Source organism: Panthera uncia, assembly GCF_023721935.1.
Source record: "Panthera uncia isolate 11264 chromosome C1 unlocalized genomic scaffold, Puncia_PCG_1.0 HiC_scaffold_3, whole genome shotgun sequence".
NCBI lineage: Eukaryota > Metazoa > Chordata > Mammalia > Carnivora > Felidae > Panthera > Panthera uncia.
This window is the reverse complement of record NW_026057584.1, coordinates 97,460,842-97,486,392: the sequence shown is the minus strand read 5'-3', so window position 1 is coordinate 97,486,392 and position 25,551 is coordinate 97,460,842. Positions and strand designations below refer to the sequence as shown.

General features: G+C 38.5%; 1 protein-coding gene across 1 annotated transcript in view; it reads right to left on the bottom strand.

Annotated features, from left to right (window-relative positions):
* The window catches only part of LOC125911673 (inactive dipeptidyl peptidase 10-like), a 172,312-nt gene extending 154,843 nt beyond the window's left edge, over nt 1–17,469 (bottom strand). The window contains exon 1 of the mRNA XM_049615725.1: nt 17,224–17,469. Within this exon, the coding sequence (XP_049471682.1) occupies nt 17,224–17,295 (72 nt within the window). The 5' untranslated portion in view covers nt 17,296–17,469. The remainder of the gene's footprint in view (nt 1–17,223) is intronic.
* Between the last annotated feature and the right edge of the window lie 8,082 nt (nt 17,470–25,551).

Genomic DNA, 25,551 nt, shown 5'->3' with positions numbered 1-25,551 from the left:
GGGTATGTTATGAGACTCTTCTGACAGTCTGAAGGAACAGAAATGTGCTGTGCCACTGAACACAGTAACATCCAGGGGCCGGCGAACCCAGACTCCCTGACAAATCACCCTGTTTCACCACACTTACATTATCTGACCTAAGATTTCCAGGTTAATTTGGAAAAGCAATAGGTCCAACCTAAGAGATGTTGGATTAAAATGCACAGGAGGGTTGATTCCATGTGATAAAATCAAATGGTACCACAAGGGATACAGGAGTACTGATGTATAGGGGCACTTGTACCCCAATGTTTATAGCAGCGCTCTCAACAATAGCCAAATTATGTAAAGAGCCTAAATGTCTATCAACTGAGGAATGGATAAAAAAATTGTGGTTTATATACACAATGGAGTACTACGTGGCAATGAGAAAGAATGAAATATGGCCCTTTGTAGCAACGTGGATGGAACTGGAGAGTGTGATGCTAAGTGAAATAAGCCATACAGAGAGAGACAGATACCATATGGTTTCACTCTTATATGGATCCTGAGAAACTTAACAGAAACCCATGGGGGAGGGGAAGGAAAAAAAAAAAGAGGTTAGAAGTGGAAGAGAGCCAAAGCATAAGAGACTCTTAAAAACTGAGAACAAACTGAGGTTGATGGGGGGTGGGAGGGAGGGGAGGGTGGGTGATGGGTATTGAGGAGGGCATCTTTTGGGATGAGCACTGGGTGTTGTATGGAAACCAATTTGACAATAAATGTCAAATATTGAAAAACAACAACAACAAATGGTACCACTACCCGGCCTTCATTTATGAATATGTAATTATTAACATATTAAGGTTTATTTTAAGTCATATTCATTCAGCCTTTACAACATGAAATCAGGAATATTTTTGGTATTGCTTCATATGCCTTTTACATCTGGGTCATTTAAAGAGATTTTAAAACAAGAAATTATAAAAGGCTTGTTTGGTTTTTATTAATGCATTCCCCTCAGCTGAGACCCCATTTGTCTTCTAATATCCCAAGCAGAACACCAAGGATTATTAATGCCTGATCTGCTCTATGACTAATGCCTGATCCACCTGCCATTCAGTAGTTTGACTTTCCAGAATCTTTAGAAACGAAATGCTTTTTTTTTGGGTTTAAAGATTAGCAGCTACCAAGTATGTCCTAGCATAGTTCACCAGGTGTATTTTAAAAAATTGATTGTACTTTAAAAATTTTCAGAGAAAAGACGCTTTTTTAAATACCTCTGTAATCTTTACAGAATCTTAAAAGAAATAAGGAAAGTAAGCCTTGTTTTTCCTATTGTTAAGAATGTTCTAACCAAAAATTCCTCCTTTGAAAGTAGCTGAAGTCTTGGAAGGCTTGGTCCTCCTTAAAGACCTAATAAAACATTTCATTACTACCATTTTTCTTCCTGGTGTGTTTGTTAATAATTTTCAGTAGTACTTGGTGGAAACAAGGGGAATATTTTGACCAAATCAATTTTCTGAGTTTGAAATGGTTCTCAGCTTCTTCATTACATGAGGTGGTAAGGACATAAAAATTCATGAATTTATAATTTACTGAAGTAACTTTTCTGGGAAAATTTAAAAAAAAAGGAGTCTGCAAAGGCCAAAGCCCTTCATCTCTTCCTCAACTATTATTATTTTCCTTCCCTGTCACTAGGAAAATAAGTAATTGTGACTGACAGCAACATACAGCCTTTCCAGGGCAAATGAGATGCAAATGAAGTTTAGTATGTTCCTTAAACAGTTGCCTCCCATTTCCCAAATGAGGTAAATCCCACAGGGTACAAGGCAATGCAAGCACAACATGTGCTCACCATTGCTTATTAAGTCTCTATATCCCTTAATGAAATTACAAGAAATCACGTTTTCACAATGTTGGGTCCTGTCCCTTATTAGACATTTTGCTCCACGGTACCATTAATTCATCTACTAACACAAAATCTTCCTTATTCATACAGAAAACACAGGGTACGTTTAAAGTTCTGTATCAAAAACCCTAAATGTCTCATTTCCTTAACATGGATGAGGCATAGAGTATAGACCTGCCTTTAGAAATGTGATAATAAAAGAACCTTTCCTTTTATCTACCCACTGGGAAATGCTCATCAGTTATTACCAGATTTTTGGATGGCATATGCTGGCACTTATTCCTGAGTCTAATGCTTGGGGTAGGAGGGAAGCTAAGCTCTCTTCAAGATGTTAAAAGAATCTCATAGAGAGACCAATGTTATATAAAGGCCTATATATGTTATATATAACATATAGCAGTGAAGTGAATGCCAACAAATTGAATACTTTTATTACAGTTTTACAAATGAGCATCTGAGGTTCAGAGAAAATAAGAGATTCCCAAGGTAGAAAAGCTCATAAATCGAGAAAATATCCTTTTGGTCACAATCATATGTACCATAACAACCGCAAATTGCTTTCCTTTATTAAATTAAAGTTAAGGGGCGCCTGGGTGGCTCAGTCAGTTAAGCGTCTGACTTCAGCTCAGGTCACGATCTCGCGGTCCGTGAGTTCGAGCCCCGCGTCGGGCTCTGGGCTGATGGCTCAGAGCCTGGAGCCTGCTTCCGATTCTGTGTCTCCCTCTCTCTCTGCCCCTCCCCCGTTCATGCTCTGTCTCTCTCTGTCTCCAAAATAAATAAACGTTAAAAAAAAATTAAAAAAAAATAAAGTTAAATAATTTATTAGATATTTATATGATGTTAAATGATTTAAATTATATATACAAATAGCCAGCATTCAAAACCCTGTTCTGCCACTTAGACATCATGTAACCCTAATCAAATTATTTTCTATCCCTCAGTTTCCTCATCTTTACAATAAGAAAACAATACTAACTTGTGCCAAGTTCTGATGAGGATTATCACATTAACTACAAGTCTGACTATTACTATTATTATCTATGAAAGAGAATCAAATTATGATTTATTGATCAGCCACAAATCATTTATATAATTTCAATCATTTAAGAGCATGTAAATATCAAATCATGTAATTTCAATTTAATAAAGGGAAGCAATTGATAGCTAATATGATATGATTCTCAGCTGTTCATTAGTAAAACTGGAATAAAAGTAATATCTATTACATAGAGTTTAGGGTAAGGAATGAATGAGATACAGGCACCTGACCTCTGCATGGTATACAGGAATATTACACAAAATTTTAGCTGTTAGTTATAATAAAAATGCCAATGATTTTATGACTAAAATTATTTTCCTTTTATATTTCTACAGCTATACTTCGTAATTTTGCTATAGGCCACCAGACTTATCTTGTATGACAGGGGTCAGACTAGGTAAAGCCATAAATTAAAATTCAATAATCTTCCTGTTGGGAAATAAGGCCTTACTTAGAGCACAGTCCACAGAAAAAGCATCATGTTGTAAATGGAGACTCTTGGACCTCCTTCCAGATTCCCTGGGTTAAAATTTGCCACATTACATTATTTCCAAGGGACTTCTATGCATGCTAAAGTTTGAAAAACAAAGGTCTAAAAATGATACAGTAGCTACTAGTCACATATGGCTATTTAAACTTAAATTATTGATACTACATGGATGAAACTGGAGGGTATTATGCTAAGTGAAATGAGAGAAAGACAAAAATCATAGGACATCACTCATATGAGGACTTTAAGAGACAAAACATGAACATAAGGGAAGGGAAACAAAAATAATATAAAAACAGGGAGGGGGACAAAACAGAAGAGACTCATAAATACGGAGAACAAACTGAGGGTTACTGGAGGGGTTGTGGAAGGGGAGATGGGCTAAATGGATAAGGGGCACTAAGGAATCTACTCCTGAAATCATTGTTGCACTATATGCTAACTAATTTGGATGTAAATTTAAAAATAAATAAATAAATAAACTTAATTAAAACTAAATGAAAATGAGTTCCTCAGTGACACTAGCCATAATTCAAGTGTTCAGTAACTACATGTGGCTGATGAATACCACACTGGAAAGCACATATATAGAATATTTTTACCATTCCAGAAGGTACTACCCAATCTAAAAGTCTCCTGTAGTTAGTAAAAGATATTTCAGGAAAATAAGTTTCAATAATGCAATAAAATTGTTTAAACCCCAAGTTATTCACAAACCTCTTTGCACTCTGTACACAAAAACTCATTTTATTTTTTTTTCCCTTTTAAACCCAGATTAGAAAAACAGAGGGCCTGTTAAGTAGCTTGCTTCCTGTGCAGACCATGATTCTCTTTTGAGATTCCCAGACTCATTTCTATGTTTATTTCCTCCTGTCCCTACCCCTTCACATTCCTAAGGTCCTCATTTTCTATGGCCCCTAAATATAAATTCTCGATACTAAGCATCACAGACAGACAAATACATTCAAGTCATATGTAAACTGTTATCGCCCCTAGGTCACCTTCAAAGGAACAATGAAAGTCATGGTAGAATTCCAGATATTCACAGATGCACATTTCTTGACTGGCAATAAAGAAAGTGAGCATCAAGGGAAGGAAACTAATGCGGGTCTTAAATAAGACTGTGTGAATGGGTATGGTATCTCCTCCTAAGTGCAGCTTTGAAAGCAGCCATTTCCTAGGGACAACCACCACCACTCAACTCGATCTGAACCTTATTTTGCTACATCTTCAAGAATGGCTTTTCACCACCTCGCGTGCAATTATTCTACTTCATCTTTTCTACAAACAGCTCTTTGAAATTACCAAGTTGTTGTCTTCCGTCCCTCAAAAGCACCTGGACCAATTTGTTGGGATGAACCTGACAGACAGTGTTGGCTGACTGGCTGCATTCCAGGCCCTCGCTGCAGGTGAATCAGATCTGACACCTGAAGCTCCAAGGGGCTTAGAGACAGCTTTGATAAAATTGCTTAAGAAGTTGGCTGTGACATCAAGTGTAGACCCAGATGGCACCATTTTTGTGAGTTAGGGGATATTAAGAAAATTTTTGAGAATTTGGAAATAAAATTTAAGTATCACTGCATCTCTATCTTTTCAATGTCAGGCTAAGTCATTGTCCAATTGGCTCACACAAAGATTATACAATTTTAGGAAAATACACCTGTCTTAAACTTACCATTTACTTTTGACCATTCACTTTTTACATCTCAATCTAAACTAAACATTCATTGTAAAAGATAGATAAGTTGCAAAACATTTCTGCCTGCTATAAAAGATAACCATAAGAGTTATGATTTAAGTGTTGTCAGATATTCACCAGTTGTGTATCTGATTTTGCAAACATTGCACACTATTCCTTTCCTGAGTGACTATATGAATCTCTCTCCTTGAAATGCTCTTTGAACCAGCTTTACCATCTTCATGGTTCCTTTATTAATAAGTTAAATCCTTGACATATGTTCACTGTATATTTATATGAGAGCCAGGATTTTTTACTTGTGAACATGTCTTTTGAGAGAAATCAGTGCTGTATTCTTCAGACCTTCACATATGATCTACAGTAGCCCTTCCTAATCTCTGCCACTTCATCTGAGAAATGAGAGACTGCAGAGAATGTAAGCTGCATCCTACCATTACACATGTAACCACCTGCTCCTTGACGCGTCCAGATACAATCTATATAATAGATCTAATTTTATTAAATCTACTGCCTGGAAACAAAATTGAATTAAAAAAAAAACTTTCAAAATAGCTGGAAACTTCCCATCTTAATTCTCATCTACTTTTTCTTCATCTGATATCAATACAATCAACCAAAGATGATCTATGATCCTGATGACTGAGTGAGTCTCATACCAACTCCCAACCTAGGAGGGAGAGGCTCTGGTTTCCCACCTACCCAATTCATCACTGGTGTGACCTTGAACAAGTCATCCTTTATCATTCTCAATTATCTTATCAGTGAATCAGGTGACTTAGTCACCATGGTTGGTTCTAAGATCCTTTAAAAAACATGCATCTCTTAAAAGGGCAAAACCAAAGGAAAATAAGACTGTATGGTTTTAAATTCTCAGTCAGAAGTAGAGACACACATCACATGTAATTAATAATCACCACCTATGGATTTTATGATGGCAATTTGACTGTTCGCTCCCATGCTCAGGTCATTTAATATGTGCCTACCTACAGCATACCCGTAAGAATGGATATTTTCCATTTAAAAAATTGGCTTTAAATGAAGGTCAACAGATGGCATTATACAGCAGTTCCATGATATGATATCTGCTTAATTTTTATCCCCTGTATAACCCCTTGGTACTTGGTGACCTCTCTGAAACACCTTTCCTTGTTACAGAGTGACTCATTTTAGAGTTTATATAACAATTATGGGCTTGTTATGTTGCATAGCTCCAAAACAGCAATTTTATATCATGATGCTTTTGTCCTAGGTTTTCCCTTAACTAAAAGTGCCTTATGTGACCAATAAGCAATACGAAGCTGACATTTCTGAGCCCAAGCAGCTAATCCTAGATTGTATTTACCTATTTTCAAATATTTGCACCATCTGTGATTCTATATTAGTTTTTTTGGATTCGCTGTTACAGCTCAAAGACTACAGCTCTGAGTAGGAATGAAGCAGCACTCCAAATGTAGAATGCATTATAAGCATGAGAGAGAATTTAACCATGGGATGGGAAAAGAAAAGAACAAATTCAGGAAAAGCAAATGCATATTCAGTTCTCCAACTTCAAAATACAAACTTTGTTGATTCTCCTGTACTTATCAGTAATATAAAAAGGGATACCATGAATTTTCTTAACGAATCCCTAATCCATGTTTACTCTGGAGCCAGGACTATTCCATAGAATCTCTATATCAACAAAAATGGAAGCTCAATATTAAAGGTGCTCTGAATTGTGGTCAAAGTAATGGAGAAATGAGCTTTAAAGCTGGTATTCCCATCATCTGGGAACCTCAACATCAGTGTAGCATTGATTTCACAATGCTTGCCTCTACATATTAATAACAACAACAAAAAAAACCAAATACATAAATAAGCACCACCACTTTTCAGCACCTCCTGGATAATAAACCCATCTCATTGCTAATCCTCAGAACACTCCTGCAATGTAAGCATCATCCCATTTCCAGGTGAAGTATTAAATTCAGAGAGAGATTGAGGAACCTGCTCAAATGAGTAAATAGAATTTAACCTGAAGTTAAATGAAAAGAAAGCCCTAGTTCTTTCCACTAAAACGAATTCTGTGTCCTTCAAAAATTCTTATTTATTTTGCATATAAAAGTCTCAGATCTAGTATTGGAACTTGGTACTCTGAAAAAACTATCAGCTTTATCTTCCAAGCAATCCAGTGAATCAGAGGCCTGTTCTATTAACTTTTCGAGGAAGTTCTATAATTCACCTACATGCTTTCCAGAGTTCCAAAGTACATCCCTACTTTCTGAAGGAGGGAGTCATCTTGTCATTAATTCATTGACTACTGAACTGCAATTTCAAATGGTGAGGGTGGAGATAAATGGAAGGTCATTCATCAAAGGGAAAAGAAGAGATTTAAGAATGCCAGTGTCTGCATGTATGATGGAAGGTGTTGGCATGTCCTTTGAACAGTGGATCTCAGTTTACTTTCAAAATGACATTATGGCATGGAAGGGACTTCTTGCCATGGCAAATTAGAGAAGATGCATATATGTTTCTCTAAAGTTTTGTGGCCAGGTACTAAAAGTCTAAGGACCATTGGCCTAGAACCAACACATCACAAAGGAGAAACCAAGGAATGTCAAGTGAGTTTTGCCTAAGGACTCAAAGGTTTTAAGGGAAAAAATTTTTTTTTAAGTTAGTCTGATGTCAAGTGCTAAGGAAGGCAGATATGTCACCAAGACAAGAACAAAGATGTTTATCAACAGCTGAATCTGGCAGCAGGACACATAGCAAACGGCTGTAAGTAAGGAGGCCCAGAATCAAGTACTGCCTCTTGATCTAACAACTGTGTGACCTAACACACTTCACCTCTCCATAGGCTATCTCTTGATTTGAAAACAAAGGCACTAGGGGCGCCTGGGTGGCTCAGTCGGTTAAGCGTCCGACTTCAGCTCAGGTCACGATCTCGCGGTCCATGAGTTCAAGCCCCGCATCGGGCTCTGGGCTGATGGCTCAGAGCCTGGAGCCTGTTTCAGATTCTGTGTCTCCCTCTCTCTGCCCCTCCCCCGTTCATGCTCTGTCTCTCTCTGTCTCAAAAATAAATAAACGTTAAAAAAAAAAATTTAAAAAAAAAGAAAAAGAAAACAAAAGCACTAGATTTAGCAATGGGAATGCTTTCTCAAAATGGTATCATCATTTATGACTTTATGGCCATTTCAAGGAATAATCTGGAAAGGCAAGGCCACCGTGGACATTATTGTGGTTTAGACATCAGGGAATCGACCCTGGCCAGAGACTGATCTCAAGACATGTAGAGGTGGAAGGGACTGGATTTGGATTTGGACAGAGCACAGATGCAAGTTGAGACAAAGGAATCAAAATTCTCATCCTATAACACAAGAGGCAATGACACTGTGATCAGTCAGACATTCATATAATGCCACTGTGGCACTAATGTTTGGTAAACCCCATTTGAAAGCAGTAACAAGCAACCTCCATAAATGTGAACAAGGGTGGTTCCCTTCTATATCAACTCCATGCTCGTTTCACATCCACCTGTCACTGTCAATAGGACTGTCAAGAAGTGAAACACACATAATTCCTAGGATCAAAGGAAAGGAATAGTCCTTTTATAATCCCTTTATAGTACTCTAGTAAAGAAACAAACAGTAAAATGTATAGTCTTTTCCCTTAAAAACCCATAAACCTAGTGGAGTACATAATCTATTCATAAACTCCTAGACACTAGGAAATGTAAATTATATACTAATCTATCCAAATCACCTATTTCTACATTGGACAAATTCTTCATGAATTTTATATTTTTTTCTTCTTGAAAAGATATAGTTCTGACTTCTATTCAGAAGATGCCTTGACTCATAATCTTTGATTTGGTGTCTAAGAGAGAAGAATGAGTATGCATGTTTGTGAGACACTGATTTAAAGTGTTGATTAAAAAAAAAAGACTTTCTGGCACTTGTTTCAAAACATGTGAAATGAAAAAAATAGTAGCCATGTCCTGCATTCATTAACTTATATTAAAACTTTTCTTGGAGGTAAGATACGATTAATGTAAGCGACAGTATTAAGAGTTTTCACTTATTTGATTCGTCCTGCCAAAAGTAAACCCAAGTACCAATAACAGGGGAGGCCTACCTCTAACCCTGTACAAGCATTATTAATGCAACTTCAAGTGGTCTCTCTGGTCCATTATTTGAAAATAAATTGCAGGACAGCCTGCCATTCAAGTTCCCAATTATAAAATTCAGGTTTGTCAGATTATGTTTTCAGAGCAGAGGCTTTCGGGTGGTATAAGAAATTGAATCCTCATTTAGATTTCAAAAAAGGGGTGAGGATAAATATAATAAAAATGCCTTTTTTTCCTCACTTTTCTTCATTTGCTATCTTCTAACCAGATATACAGTTTCTTACACTGACCTGAGAAAATCAGTAAATATGATAAATTGCAATAATATTAAAGTCAGATAATATACAGCTTGGCTAGGGAATACACAGCTTGGCTTGGCTCTGTCAGATGTAAAGTCAGTTTTGATTATGCACTCAACTAACTCTTCTTAAATTTCAACTCAACATATCACTCAGCTCCTATATGCAAAGAATTTCTGAGTCAGTCATTTCTGGAAACCAAACTTCCGGAAAGAGGATATTAAACCATGAACACTTCAAAGAAGATCCTGAGTCTTTCGGGAAGACAGGTTATCATCTAAAAATGGAAGAAATCAGTCAGATTGTTATACATTGATTTCTACCTATGACCTATAATAATCTAACTCTAAAATAACCCATTTATTTAGCTTGTAAGTGTAAAAATGGATATGTATATATGTGTGGTATTTGTTAGGTACACACACCCACCCATACATATATTCTGCACTTTCATCAATGTAAATGGAAAATTGCCTTTGCAAGATATGAAATAATCTTCTCAGATAGTCTAGAAACACAGTAGCAACAAGAATAAAAATACTGAGTTCTATCTTGGGCCAGATGTTATATGTGCCCATTCATACAGAATGTCTCTAACTCTTGCAACATTCTTGACATCCTCTTCCTTTAAAGATGAAGGAATGGTTCTAGAGGGATTAAACAGTTTGCCCTAGATTCCATAGAGAATGACAGAAGATTCTATCTGAAATCTGTTCTCTCTTCCCAATCCTACATTGTGTCGCCTCTCCCCCAAACATAATTAAATCTGAAGATCATTTGGCAATTCCCAAAATATTGTACAATATACTATTCTCGTTAATGGAATTACCATATTATCTGAAAGTTGATTTAAAAATTATTAAAGTTTCAGCAACTTTCAAATAAACTATGGCATGTCAACCTTGAATAGAAAATGAAAATCATTTCTTGTTACATGGAAGACAATACAAGGGATACTGTTAACCTCAATTAATGAACAGAACAGTCTGAAATAAAATATTTTATCAGTTTCGGATAAAAGTAAGTTTCCTGTATTAGCCTGGCAGTGAGTGTTACATTCACCATTACATCAAGTCCTGTCTGAAACCCTGAGGATTCAGGAGAGCTCAATAACAATGAATCTCTAACAGAAGAGCTCTCTCTTCAGCACCCCATCCTCCCCACTACACATACTTCCATCTTTCTTTATCATCCTGGAAATAACAAGCATTTCTTTTAGTTAATATATAATGAGTAATCAGAATGTCTACCAGATAGGGCGGTGGTGGGTGTACAACTTAAAAGCCTTGGAGAACAGGGGCTATCTAGTTGGAAAAAGTAACGAAGAATTGCCTACTGACAAAAAGCTTATGCATCAGATCAGTACAAACTTTTTAAAACAATAGTATGCTGGGGATAATCAATACTGAGCTATAGGACTTCTTAAGGCAGGGCAGCATATACTCGGGCAGAAACACTTCTAAATTTGTAAGAGGACATGTTTACAAAGACCTTTGCATTCCATTACTTATTTGCCCCCTTTTTTTGGACCTTTTAAAGGTCTTCAGTTGAGACAAACTTCCAACTTTCCTAGTTGATGCATGTATTCCTATACGCCCCTCATTGCAGCCATCCCTCCTTCATCCACGAGGGATAGATATATTCCAAGACCCCCAGAGAATGCCTGATATCCCCAACAGTGTTGAACCCTGCATATACTGTTATTTCGTGTATATACATGTATGTACATACATACATATGATATGTGTATACATATATATATATATGTGTGTATATATATATGTATATACATATATATATGTACACATATATATATATGTATATACATATATACGATAAAGTGCAATTTATAAATGAGGCATAGTCTGAGGTTCACAGTAACTAATAAAATAGAACTTTTATAATGTACTGTAATAAAAGTTATGTGAATGTGGTCTCTCAATTATTTTATTAGACTGTACTCACCCTCTGAGATGATGATGATAATGATGATGATGATGCTGTGAGAAGATAAAATGCCTATGTGAGGAAATGAAGTGAGGTGAATGGTGTGGGCACTGGTACTGAGGGCGAGGCTACTACTGACCTCCTGACACCAGGTCTCCACAGAGGAGAATCTGCTTCTGGAATCTCAGCTGACAGTGGGGAACTGAAATCATGGAAAGCAGAACAACAAATGGGGGTGGGGGTGACTACTGCGTAACATTTCAGTAAAACATGAGCTTGATTAGAACACACATGAAGTCACTCAGCAAGTATGAAAATACATGGGGGTAGTTCTATATTTGGAACCCAAGTATGAAATATTAACTTAAATATTAAAGAGCATATCAAACATCCCCTTTCTCCATGCTCATAACCTTATAAGGTGTATTACACTGAAAACATATTCTGCAGCTAATTCACCTGTCAGTGAGAATTAGCCAATGTTTATTTCCAGTCTGGATCCATATAGAGGACAGTAAAGAAGTGAGCTTTGATTGAATGGAAGCAGAGATTTAACAGAGTATTTTTAAGTCTGCAATGTCTGCCAAATCAGCCCTCATGTTAAAAGCAAATACTATAGATTATTAACATAATATTTATATACATGTGCAAGTTCATTTGGAATCATTCAAACATGTGTACTGAACAATGTAATGTTTTGTAAAATGTTAGCATACTAGTTACAGGTGGCTCAATGATCCTTTAAGCCTTTTTTCTGCTTTTTCTAGGCTCCTATTCCCAGACTAGGGAATGGGAGCACAGTTGGTATGAGACAGACTTTCTTCAAAAGCCTCTACATATTATTTCATTTAATTCTTACAACAGGCACATAAAGGACCTACAGTCACCCCCATTCACAAATTAAATATAGAAAGTGAGTGATCTTGACCATGAAAACAGTGATGACTGGTGGAGCTGGGATATGAACTTGAATCTCTGGTTTCCAGTACATAACCCATAGACAATAGTAACATTACATATTCATAAATGATTCAATGAACCAAAAATTTTAAATTGCTTTATCTTTACTCAGACTGGGAGAAATTTGGTTCCAGTGTTTTGTTTCTAATGTAATGCACTGCATAAGATAATGCAGCATTAATATTTAATAATGCAATTTTCTTTAACTTGTTTTTATATAGTTTAATCATTCTTAAATGTGAAATTTGCTCAGTCCCTGAAATAAATACATTAGAAGCTTACAAGCTAGGAATGTTTCGTGGTATGTTCTAAACTCAGTAGATAAAATGTCATATATACATGTAATAAGATATACATTACATCTGTAATAAGAAATTAAGGGATAGTAGGAAATGCATAGTATCTCCTAAGTTATAAAGACTCCTACATAACACCTTTATCCAATCTAAATTATCTTTTATAACCAAATCATGTAGAACTCTCCCATTAATTAGATACTATATATTTTATGTTCAATGCCTAGAAGAAGAGTAATAAATCATCCATTAAATTTTTTCAACATGATTTCTAAAAGCCTTTTTTGAGGTTCTGTGCTAAAAATCAATAGTTTATAGATTAAATTATAATATATTTTTATATTTGTCAGAGAAACATGGAAGAATAACTTTTGGTAAGTTTTAATTAAGCATACACTTGAAAATTTTAATCGTTTACTACACCAAAGGTAAAATAGAAAAACAGAACTTTAATTTCTGTATAGTAACATTTTGGGCAAATATTACCTAAAAGTCAAAAATACAATAAATATTTTACAAAGGCATTTTGCACATTATATACTTAATTTCAATTTTGGCCATGAATTCTTTCATCATAATAGGCTGCTGCATACTGAATTTTAAGAGATTCATTTTCCAATACTTTTTTTTTCTATGGAGAAATACAGAACTAATGATGTCTTTGCAGCCAAATAGTTGCTTATAAAAATACACTTTTTAGTCATACTTCAGAAAGTAGGATTATGGTTTTTCATTTGTTTGCTTAGTTTTTTGTTTTGTTTTGGGTTTTTTTGTCAGCTTTTTTTGTTTTGTTTTGTTTGCTCTTGTTGTTTTTGGTTTGTTTGTTTGTTTGTTTTGCTTTATTTGGAGTTTAGAGGACCCTCCAACATTTTAGGAAGTAGTTTTACCCATTGGATTCAGAAGAAGGGTGCCACCTGGTGGAAATGTGGTTGAATTCTAAACCAGATCTAACTATAAACATCTATCTATTCCTTTAAGAAAGCTTGAAAGTCCCATCATTACCAAGATTTTTTTTTTTAAGTTCCTATGTACTTATCAGGACCTACCTGGCTCTGTTTGTATTATTTCCATCAATAGAAGAGCTATTAAGTTAATTTTAAAATTTCAAGAGCTATTATTTACATTTATAAGCAAAGATTTAAACAAATTCTTCATCCATTTTATATTCAGTTTGTACACACACAATATTTTCAGTTATTTTGCATTACGCTAATAATAATGTGTTGAACTGTAATTGTGTAGAAGTCAGAAGGTGGGACTTTACAATTAAACTACCTTGTTTTATCTTACTTATCACAGACTAGGGTTAAGTCTCATCTCCACCACTTATGAAGACAAATTTGATCAAGTTAGTTTCTTTAATCCTATGTATTCTCATCTCTAAAATGGGAATGACCACAGGACCTAACTCAAAAAAGTTGCTTTGAGGATCAAGTAGAAAAAACGTATTTAATAAGCGTTACCTTATCAGTCCAGAGGACGGTACTCGGCACATGGCAAGAATGTAGGAAGTGATTTTCTAAAAATAGTGAGTTATAACTAATTACTCAAGATTTTAGATCCCTCAATGTAAAATGGGATACTAATCATATTAAGTAAGAATGACTGTATCTACCCATGTCAAAGCAGTCATCTAGACATTTTGTAAATGTGGAGCATTATGAGAACAACAGAAATAACCGTCATGAACATGTGATCAAGGAAGCTTTAAAGGAGAGACTACTAAAATGATAAGACATTTCCAATGACTCAGAATATTAATAAAAGTACACAGTCCCTGCTATTCTTGTTGCTGCTTGTGCCTGGGCAAGGGGTGACTCTGGTCATGGCACACATGTCAGAGGAGAGTCACAGATGAGGTAAAACAGAGAGGTGGAGCTCACGACAGGACAGTAACCACAACCAGATTCTGTAATTGAGTCTTCCCCTGTGCAGTAAGTGGAAGTAGGTGCTGATGGCCTCGGACAAGGCTTTTTTGAGATTTCATAAAATACCATGAAAAGTGAAAGACCTTTCTGGCAATATCCAAAATCCTAAATCACTCAAAATCAATATACAGTGAGTGATTAGCTGGAACATTCCCCCTATTTAAACATTAAGTAGGACTTCATAAAGCTATACTTTCATTTAAATTTGTGAATCATTTTTTTCAGAAACAGAGAAACCAGAACTATCATTCACGTCTATACGGGGGGTATTATAGCTAGTACCACATAAGAATCGTATGACTGTTGCAGAATCATACAACAATGACTAATCCTGTTAATAAAAACTTAGGAATCTCAGAGCAAGTAGTTTAAACGGTCACGGCAATCATCCACATTATCTGGTCATCATTTCGTATGTCAACCTTCAGATGAAGAATAGATCTAGATCTAGATATTTTCTGGAAGTGCTTGGAAAACCCTCAGTGGGATGCTGCCATATATACTTCACTCTGCTTTCCTCCCCCTGGCAAAAGCCATCTCTTTCATTCTAACTCAAACACAATATGCATATCACTGACATTTTTAACTCATGTAAACGTTCAGAAAGGCACTTTAAAAACTCAATTAAAACAGGAGTTCTGCAAATGGCCACTCCCTGAATATCTGAAGTGGCCATAAACAAAAATGCACGCTAACTCGATAAAGGGACTCAAGCTCCATTCTCTCTTCAGCTGAATGTTAAGCACCAGATTAATCCTGACAAAAGGCTTTACTGTGCATATGTGGCTTGTCCACTATTTACATACACATTTTCAGTTTCTGCGAGCTCCGCTCTGTCTCTTCCTCCCCACCTCCACGGCCACTAAGCTGTTTGCAGCACCTCAAGTAACCAGCTGGTGTCACAGGTTAGTGAGCAAAGATTTCATGTGGGGACTCTCACCTGACTAATCATTCTTATTGGAAGCATCATTCCAAGAGCAGTAGACAGGCTGAGCGGCTTGTTAATGAAATTTAAGGGCTGTCAGCTTGAAAGAGGAGGCTAAAGCCATGCTCCTCTCCCGAAATGAGTTTTATAATCTGCTAACCAGTTGCTACCTTGTGGTGTGTTGAAGGAAGCAGAGGAAGAAGATGAAAGGGAAAGGGACAGATCATACAATACAAATGTTTTAATATGTTTATACTTCTCTCAGGGTAGGGAATCAAGAGGCTGGTTTAAGGAAACAGCTGCTTTGTAAACATTCAAACATTCACCCCCGTAAATGGAGGGGGAGCTTTAAGGCACTAAGCAATCCCCACCACCTGTGTGAAATATATGCCAGGGAAATGAGGAGGGAAGGGAGAAAAGAGAGACCACAAGCCAGGACAGATGACCAAGACTAGAATATTAACAACAGCAGCCCTGGCATCTCCGCCGTCCTCATCACCACCACTCCGCGGTTTGGACAGCTTCTCTTCACTTGCTCCTCCGTGTTAGCCTATGCGAAAAGCGGAGCCACTAACGGAACCTAGCCGCTTGCACCTCCTTCACCCCACCTCCAGCCACGAGCTAGGAGTGTCTGTGGCAGAAAGGCGTCGGGCGGCCTTCAACTGTGCACTCGGGGCAAAGGGCCCACGGCCGGTACCCGGGCGCCGGCAACCTCCAGCTCCGTAGTTAGCCGATAACCTAACTGGAAGCCCTCCCGGCTGGAGTCCCTGATGGATGGAAACGTGACAACACCTGGAGCCGGCTCGCCGCAGCCTCCCTCCTCCTTGCCTGGGAGCCTCAGCACTCCCGACGTTACAACTTTAGGAAAAAGCAACACCGAACTCCCGAGTCACCCCAATCCAGGGACGGAGGCGAGATGAACATCCCCCGTACGGTTATGCTACAAATCTCTGAAAACCAAAACAATAAAAGGGGGTGGCCGGTGCGGAAAGACGGACACGGGACAGAAATAACCCTCAGCCGGCACAGAGCACCCCATCTCTGCAGACACAAGACATCTGGACCCGACAAATCACTGAAGCCAGCACCTTGCCTGCTTCCCTTAATAATTAATGCCTTTTTGCTCCCAAGCTCCGCTCCACTCAGCAGACCACAGATGCATGCCAAGCCTCCTTCCCGTTTCGTCCCCCTGCCCCGTCCGGGGCTCCTCAAAAGAAAAAGGAAAGGAAAAACTCTGTCGGCCTAAAGGTCGTTTGCCTACTAGGCAGCTTTGACCGGGCGCTCGGTTCAGCTCCGGGAAGACCCCCGCCAGCGGACGCCTCCAGGAGCGCAGCAATTCCTCCAGTGTGCGTTAATTGTAACCAGAAGGCCCCCATTCCTTGGCCCCGACCGCCTCTCCACCCCCCTCCGGTGGCCCACCCGCCGGGGCTCCCGGGCCACCCCCAGCCTTTACCTCTCTCCCCCCTTCCCCGCGGCTCTCCACCTTGCGCATCCTCTCGCCCGGCCCCAGAGCGCACTCAGATGCTCTAACTTCCTGCGGAGTCCATGGAGGAGCGAGGGGAGCCTGGAACTGGGGCGGGGGGAGGGTGGGGAGAGAGAGGCGTGGGAAGCGAGGACTGGAGCCACCCTTCCCGGGAGGGCCTGGCCGCAGCTGCCAACTCTCACCTGGTCCGCCGGCTGCGCCTGGCTCGCCCTGGCCCCCGGGGTGGGCTGCTGCTCCTGCTTCATGGCTGTCATCGCCGGCGGCCCGCCTTGACGCTCACTTCCTCGCGGGCACTTCAGACTCGGGGACCGTCACTTGGCAGCGGTCGCATGTCACAGGAGCCCGGCGCTCTCCGAATTGGCAGAGGGAAAGCGGCAGCGACGGGGTGGGGGGAGGGGAGTGACGGGGAGGGGAAGACGAGCGGCACCAGGCTGGCTCCCCCTTGCAAGATCCCTCCTTCGGCTACCGCAGACCCTCGAACTCCCCACTCCCCCCGCCCCCCACCACCCCAAAGGGTAGAGAGCCTCGGAGACCAAACACGACCAAGTGGCAAGTTAGTGGAGCAGCGAGAGGCACCTGACCGCGCTCGAGCGACGTCTCACCGCGCCGGAGGAGCCCGGCTCGCATTCTACTGCAGTCCGCGCCCCCCGCCCGCCCCCGGGGGCTCCCCGCGACTCGCTCAGCGCGCCAGGTGGAACGGCCGGGCGCCGCGCTCCAGCATCTCCCGAGCAACCGCAACGCGGGAGAGAGCCCTGCGCGTCGCGCGAGCTCCCCGCACGCGCGGCCAAGGCTGCCGGGCTCCGCGGGCCCCCTCACCCCCGCCCCCCCGCGGGCTCCTGCTAAAACCCGGAGAAGCGGAGCGCGCCCGTGCGAAGCCCTCGGTGGCTCTATCGCTGCCACTGGGCATGCTCCAGCGCTCCGAGAAGGCAGGGGGCCGCTGTGGACTGGGGACCCGGAGCCCCATAAGGGTTGCGAACACCTGTCGGGACCCAAGAGGTGGTCCCAGATTATGGCCCGAGGCTCTGCACCTCCCGATTTGGGGCAATGGACATTCTTATCCTTAGCTTCCAGCCTGGATTCCCTGCCAGCTGCCTGGTTAAGTAAGGCCAGAGGAATTCTGAAAGGTGGATTACAAATAATAATAACTAATGATGATATTCTAGCACTTTTTGTTTTTTGCTTTTTTTTTTTTTTCCCACGACACGTAAAAAAAATCTTGACATTTTAAGTCCTTTCTCCAGCCTTCCCTTGGCTCAACACAACCTTCTCCCCTTAAAAGTTCGTTTTCTGGGCATCTATCATGTATCACACCGTAAGGCTTAGAGGGATTGCAAAGAAAGGAGACTAAATACCCGACAAATTTACCAAATTTCGTGCCTACAAGTTTACCTGATACGGTGGGCACTGGGAGCCTGGAGCAGGGATAGGAATCAATGAGTCAATGAAGGTCTTGCCAGTTGAATTCCTGTGGGTGGGTATAACACATAAAGTCCACCAGTTTCACCTAGATGCATTACAACATGGTTTTCCCCTATTGCTAGAAAGGGCCTGCCCAGATCAGATGGGTAACTAGCAGTCCCCAGTCTCAGGCACAGGTAACCAAATGTTACCAGACTCATCGCCATGGTGGTGACTAGCTTCCAGTGAGAAATGATGGAGCATATGGATAGGGGAGGGTGTCCAGTGGCCTTGAGTTGGTTTTCTTGGCTAAGGGCTGGATCCCTTACCCTTGTCTGAGCTACTCTGTCCTTGGACTAGCCAGATCCTAGACAGGAGCTACCACAGAAATCGAGGAGTTGTGCTCATGTCTGTCAGTGAATTGTCACCTTTGCCCTAAATATTAATTGCAACAATAGTTCCTTTAAAAAACATTTTTTAAATAAAGAAAAATCAGTTATATCTAGATTTGATTAGTTTAGAAAATAAAAATTTGATTTTTTTTTTTAGAAAGGTGGAAATTGGTTGGCATTTTCAAACATGGGTAGTCAAATGCATATTATGAGTAATTTCTAATAGTGTGTTGGCCCAATAGAAGTTTTTGACAGGAATAACTTTCCTAGTTGTAAAAGTATAAACACAGCAATCTATATTTTCCCACAGGATATTTTCTGGAAAGACAGGGATCTACATTATTCCAAAAAATGCTTCTGTCCTTACATTTTGCTTTTCAAATGATGACTATGTTTCCATTTTGGACAAATGATTTGACTTGAAAGTGTATGTACAAAGATTTATGTTGACATTAGACAAGTATAGACAAGAGGGAATTATTCTCATCCTCTTTGATTATTTGGTTAAAGTCAGCTGTTCAACTTGTACTCCTCTTCAGTACTCATTATAAAATCGACTTTGGTTACAAATAAAGATAGAAGCTTTATGTGTTTCTCTTATAATGTGTATTTGTGTCTGTTGATCTCTTTTTTTAAAAAGAAAGTTTCTTTTGGGGTGCCTGGGTGGCTCAGTCTGTTAAGCCTCAGACTCTTGATTTCAGCTAAGGTCATGATCTCATGGTTCCTGAGTTGGAGCCTGCATCAGGCTGGCGTCAGGCCCACATCAGGTTGGCACCATTGTCAGTGCAGAGCCTGCTTAGGATTCTCTTTCTCTCTTTCTCTAGCCTCCCCCCATCTTTCTCTCAAAAAAAATTATATATATATTATACATATATACATATATATATTATTTTTTTAATAAAGGAAAGTTTCTTTGACTTGAGGGTTTTTTTGCATGGGTTGTTATTTTGTCTAAACTAAAAACATTATACCTGTTGGGGTCTAGGTTAAGGTAGTTAAATAAAAATCACATGTAAATTAACACACACTATTTTCTTGAAATGTGATGCACTTGACTTACAGTGTACAATTTTCTACTTCACTTCTTAATGAAGGAAAAACTCTAATGTCCAAGAAGAATAAAATAAAGGAACGCTTACATTCTAAGAGAGAATGTCTACATCTCAATTGTATATGACTTCTGATAATAGGATGTCATTTAAACAAACCACCAATCTATAATCAAACATATATAAAATCTATCTAGTATAATCAAACATCTACAAAATCTATCTACCCAAGTAGATATAACCCTAGGGCAGCTGGACAAGAGGACCTGTACCAGCCTACATGTCAGCAGAATGGGCTTGCCCTAGACCCATCACAGCATCGAGGTATGGGCAAGAATGAAGTCACTAGTCTCCTGCCTCTGCTTCCTTAATTGGTAAAATTATACATTTTAGAATACATGACCATTAGGATCCTTCCCTTCTCTAAAATTCTATGCTTATATTGTAATTTTATGAATCAAAAGACCATCCTATGAATGATAAATTACTTATGCATGTTTAAATTTTAGTAGGAGTCAGGTGTTTATAAAATACAAAAATTTCAATAGGTAAGTTAGCCACTTCATGAAGAATCCTTAATATCCAAACTTCCCCATGCTCTCTAGTTACATATAAACATACAGTAACAATTCTTGTTTTGATAACACTTTTCAAATTCAGAAAATTCATATAAAAAATCTCTCTACACTGTATCATTTCTAAAAAGAAAAGATTTAAAGAGAGTTTTGCAGAGATTAACAGAGTATTTTGACCATTTTTCCTTACATAATATGTTCAATGAGCTAACTCATGGATAACCATACATCTTATAACGGTGATACAGTGGTAAAATAGGTTTTCCTAGTTTTTGTGGAATGGAGTCAGGCTCTCATAACTGCAAAAGACGTGAAGAGATTGCCTAGCAAAATTCCCTCTATTTTAGGTTATACATTTCTATACTTTGCAACATAATCACCAAGATTTCTATGATTTAGACTCCGCCACTTTCTTCTGAAAATTTTCATTGGTACAAATCCTCATCTTAGGTTCCCATGTGGATATAACCCAGCATGCTGCATCCTCAACGTATTGATTTGAATCTCCAAAGTCACTCAAAAATTTTCTTGCATAAAATATTGTGAACATCTACAATGTCTTCCCTTGATATTTGATTCTTTAAAAGTGAGATGCCAATTCAGTACATTTCATTTTACCTAGAAGTATTAACATGAATAATTGAGTATGGGTTATGAGATTTATCTAATATTTCAACATAATCATTAAAATGTTTAAGCATCAGTGGCAAATATAGGATGTTCCAGAAATATTTAAGTCATGTGTTCTGTATTCCATCTTCCATATCAAAGAACAGACCCAGGACCCCCAAATCCCAAATTTACTTCAACAACAACCAATAACAAGGCCTGGCTAAACTCTGATATGTTAGAGAAAGGCAATGGTCCCTTGAGATTTGGTGAAGCAGGGTAGCCTTTAGAGAGAACCTTCAGTTTCAGATCATTCGGATAAGGCAAATAGGATTTTGTAAGCAGCTAGTGCCCTGAAGCCTCTCCTTACCTTTTCCTTCTCTTCTCTTTCCTGAGGTACTTCTGCAGTGTCATGTAAAGGCCACCATGATGGGATTTTCCCTAGCATTAGCCAGTCCGCTATTGAGTGCCATTAATGAGCACAGCATCAGGAAGGCAGAGTTCATGAGCTGTGCCTTCAGAGACCTGGCCTGAAATGTGTCCAATTAGCTTTTCACAGATCAAGAAATAGCTTGAGTTCACATCTTCTGCTATCATTTGCTTTCGATTTATCAATCACCTTTACTCACCTCAATCAGCTTCTTGAATTTCCCAAACTGCACATCATGTCATTAGGCAGAAAACTAGTATGTTGAGCAATCCTCTGAAACAAGCTATATGTTAAAAGCTCTAACTTGTGAACTATCACAAAAATTTATTTTAAAAAGAAAAAATAAAGGAAGAAAAAGAAGTCACCACATATTTATGTGATAACCATGTACACTACTCAAACTGTTCAGAGATTCTTTGGGCATTAATTTAACTAAACTTTTTGTCAGTCTCTATGACAGGAAGGCTTTCCTGTTGTAAAAATCATAGCCCAATTATGATCTCTGGTGGAAGCAGACAGAGTTGCAATATCCTGAGAGCCATTCTTGTTGTTCACTGGAGACCTGAAGATATTGACAAACTGCTCATTCATGCTGAGATGCAGTGAGTCCGCTTAGTTGTTATATTAGCATACTTCACATCTTCTTTAAATAGCCCTCCTAAGATGTACACAGTTGTATTAAGACAGGAGATTAATGCATATGATTTTTCTGTGTAATATTTTCTCTCCATACATATGGCTGAGTCAAAGCACCAAAACAACTTGAGAACGTGGAAAATTTACCTGTTGTCATTATTTTTACCCATTTGATGCTTGACAAGGGGTTCATGTGAGTTCATTTGATTTCTTAAAGGGTAATTGTTTAATGAATTAGTTATGTTGGCATAGTTAAAAAAAAAAGACTATCTTTTTTGACTGATAGCGGTCAGTTCTTTTTGTTGTTGTTGCTGTTGTCACATCTTTACATTTCCTTAGAAATAAAATCAGGTTTTCTAAATCATGTTCTGTCTGCAAATGACAGAAAGGTTGTCAGATGTGGAAGAGTATTTAGAAATATTGGCATAACATTTGTTCTTTTCAGAGAGTGCATCTGCGTTTGATGAATAAATTTCTCTGAACTTAAGATTTCTCGTTTTCTTAACCAACACTAGATTTTCTAATGATTCAAAACACCTCTTTATCTTTGTCCTTGGAAAGTACATTATTACTGAGATGTCTCTTACACTCAGATTTCATAATGGTTACCTGACTTTTTCCCTTATGCAATTCCCACACCACCTCAAAGCACATTTCCCATTCAGGGAAATCTTTCATGAATTGAAAGAGAAAATGCTACTGTGAAACCCTGACTAATTTTTGGAGGGAAGGGAGAATTTCCATCTTTTGTAACAAATACACCGTGCTCAATTTATTCTTAAGGATTTGGTAGCAGATTCAGACTCCCCCATGAATTTTCCTCTGGAAAACAAGACATAGTCTAGGATACAGGTGAAGTTGCTCCAGAGCATCTGCTGACATTAAAGGGCCCCTGGTGTTTTTTTAATTTTTTTCCACTAATTGACTCTCTAACAACACTGGGAATTATTCTACCATCTTCGAAAAACAAAACAAAACAAAAATCAAGGCCAAGTCCTTGGATTCATAGCTAGTCCTTTTACCACACAGAGTCATCTGTTTAGATTATACAAATATAGTTTCAGGGCATCTTGGGATATGACCTCTATTGAAATGAGGCACATTAAGATACATCTCTCATTACTGAACACTGTTTAACTCTGTTTAACCTAGTAGCCTAGATGGGTTGCTTCCTACTGGTGTAGATCACTTCTTATACACTTATATTCACCTATCGCTCATCCATCTATATCTATTTAGGAGAATCATTGAGTCACTTGATATCTCTTATGAATCTAAATATTTACTGAAGTCCTATCTTTATTCAAATCAGAGAAAGAGGAAAAAGAGATTAGGGAGAAGTGGACGGAAAAAAAAGAGGAGGAAAAAGAAAAGCCAAAAGAATGCATTCTGAAGCTGTTAGAGATATCAGAGTATATTAAGCCTTTAATATTTTCACTCATGTTCTCATAAGGACTAGAAATACTTTATTTCTTACTGGTTAGATCCTACATGCTGCTCCTGTATTAGCTATATTCTATGTATTTTTATAATTTTAGAAAGTATAGTCCAAATTTTATTTCTCTCTAGGTGATTTATATTTGATGTTTTCAAACAATAATATCAAGTGTGTATTTTCTTGTGGTTTTTTTCTTATTATTTTTTGCACTTACTAGTTGATTATAAGCACCAGCGGAGGAGGTGGAGAGAATCTATAACAAATAGCACAGTTTATACAAATCAATGACTAGAGAAATACCCTTTAATTAGCTATTTTATTGAATCAGCAGTGTATTCAATCCAAGTTGATAGGACTTCAAAATTGCCTCACAGGATGAATGAGCAGCTCTCTTCTGTGGTCCCTGAGTCCTGCCTGTGGAGAAGCCATCCACTCCTTTGTCCATTGTCCCAAACGTGACTGATTTTTTAAGCCCCAGCTCCTCTCCCATCCACCCCTAATTCAAGTTCACAGGGATTTTCTTCATTCACTGTTCTCATATCATGTGTATGTCACCACACAGTTTATGCTGCTTTTCTGTACTGGCTGGCTTACCATTCCAATTGTTACAAGCGACCTCTTACCTTTCCAACCAAATTGCAAATTCTTAGGGAAAGAGAACAACCCCTTGGGGACTGACTTGGGGACTGATATACAGTTTGTATACATGCCAGGGGTTGTGGGTAGGGGTCAACATCAGTCTCCTTGCTCAAGGAAAGATCCTGGAGGAAATGTACTTTGAAAAAAACAAATTATTCTCCTCACCCCCCGAATATTAAGCTCTTTCAGAAACTTCCATGCACTTGTTTTGTTTTGTTTTTCTTAATTTATAGAACAGGGTCACGGAGGAGAAATTTTTTTTCTCTATTGTCTTAGAATAGTTCACGTTTCTCTGTGACATGTATAAGTTATATAATCTTAATATTCCTCTGATTTACTGATGCTGGATATGGACAAAGGCCCACAAGATATTGCTTGATTGCAGAACATTAAGTAAAAGCCAGATCAATTTGGAATTTTCCACACTAATGAGCAGATACTATATGTTATAAAGTACTGAGCCTCTAATGCTGAGAACTCACAGGGTAAAGTGAATTTGGAAACAACAACATTGGCAATGTTGCTCCTAACTTATTTGTTTCCCCCTAATATATAAGTATTATACTTCTTGAGAAAGGAGGAGCTATACTGGGTAAAATGATACAGAAAAGTTTAACTGAATAAGATGCTTCATTGTTTTCAATATAGCTTAAATTTCTACAGCTTGCCAATATAATGCCAAAAATAATCACAAGGTCAACAGAATCTTCCAGAATTATGCCCAATCTTAGTACATAATTATTTTTGCCTTGCATCCTCTGCATACATTTCAAATGATTTTTTTTCTCTAATTTTTAAGTCTTTGGACCTCATTTTAAATATAGGGTGAGAGGAATGGTCATTGGATGGGATACACAAGTAATGCCAAGACAGGGAAATATATAATCTTAAAGGAAAAAAGAAAAAAGAAAAAAAATGGCGTTTCCACTCAAAGTAATAAAACAATACAGTATCATTTAGTGTGGAGAGGGGAAGAGAGGCAAACATCCCTACGTAACTCAGTAGGACCTTAGAACATAACCATATTATGGCAGAGTAACGTTGATGTTCAAAATGTGGACTTGAAAAAAGTAAAATCAGGCTAGGCATACTTTCTTTAAAAGACAGGGTTATTTTGAGAAGATGGACTGCAGTGATGCCAGCATGGGTTTAGGATAAATAGAGAACTAGATATCAAACCCAAAAGCACAACATTTACAACAAATCTAGATAGCAAGACATCTCTCCAAATTTCTAAATACCAAAAGCCATACCGCTTGAATGTCTTTGGTATCCATGTAGGAAAAAGCACAGAGAAGTGGGGGGACAAATGACTGAGCAGGCCAAAACATTCAAGAAAACCTC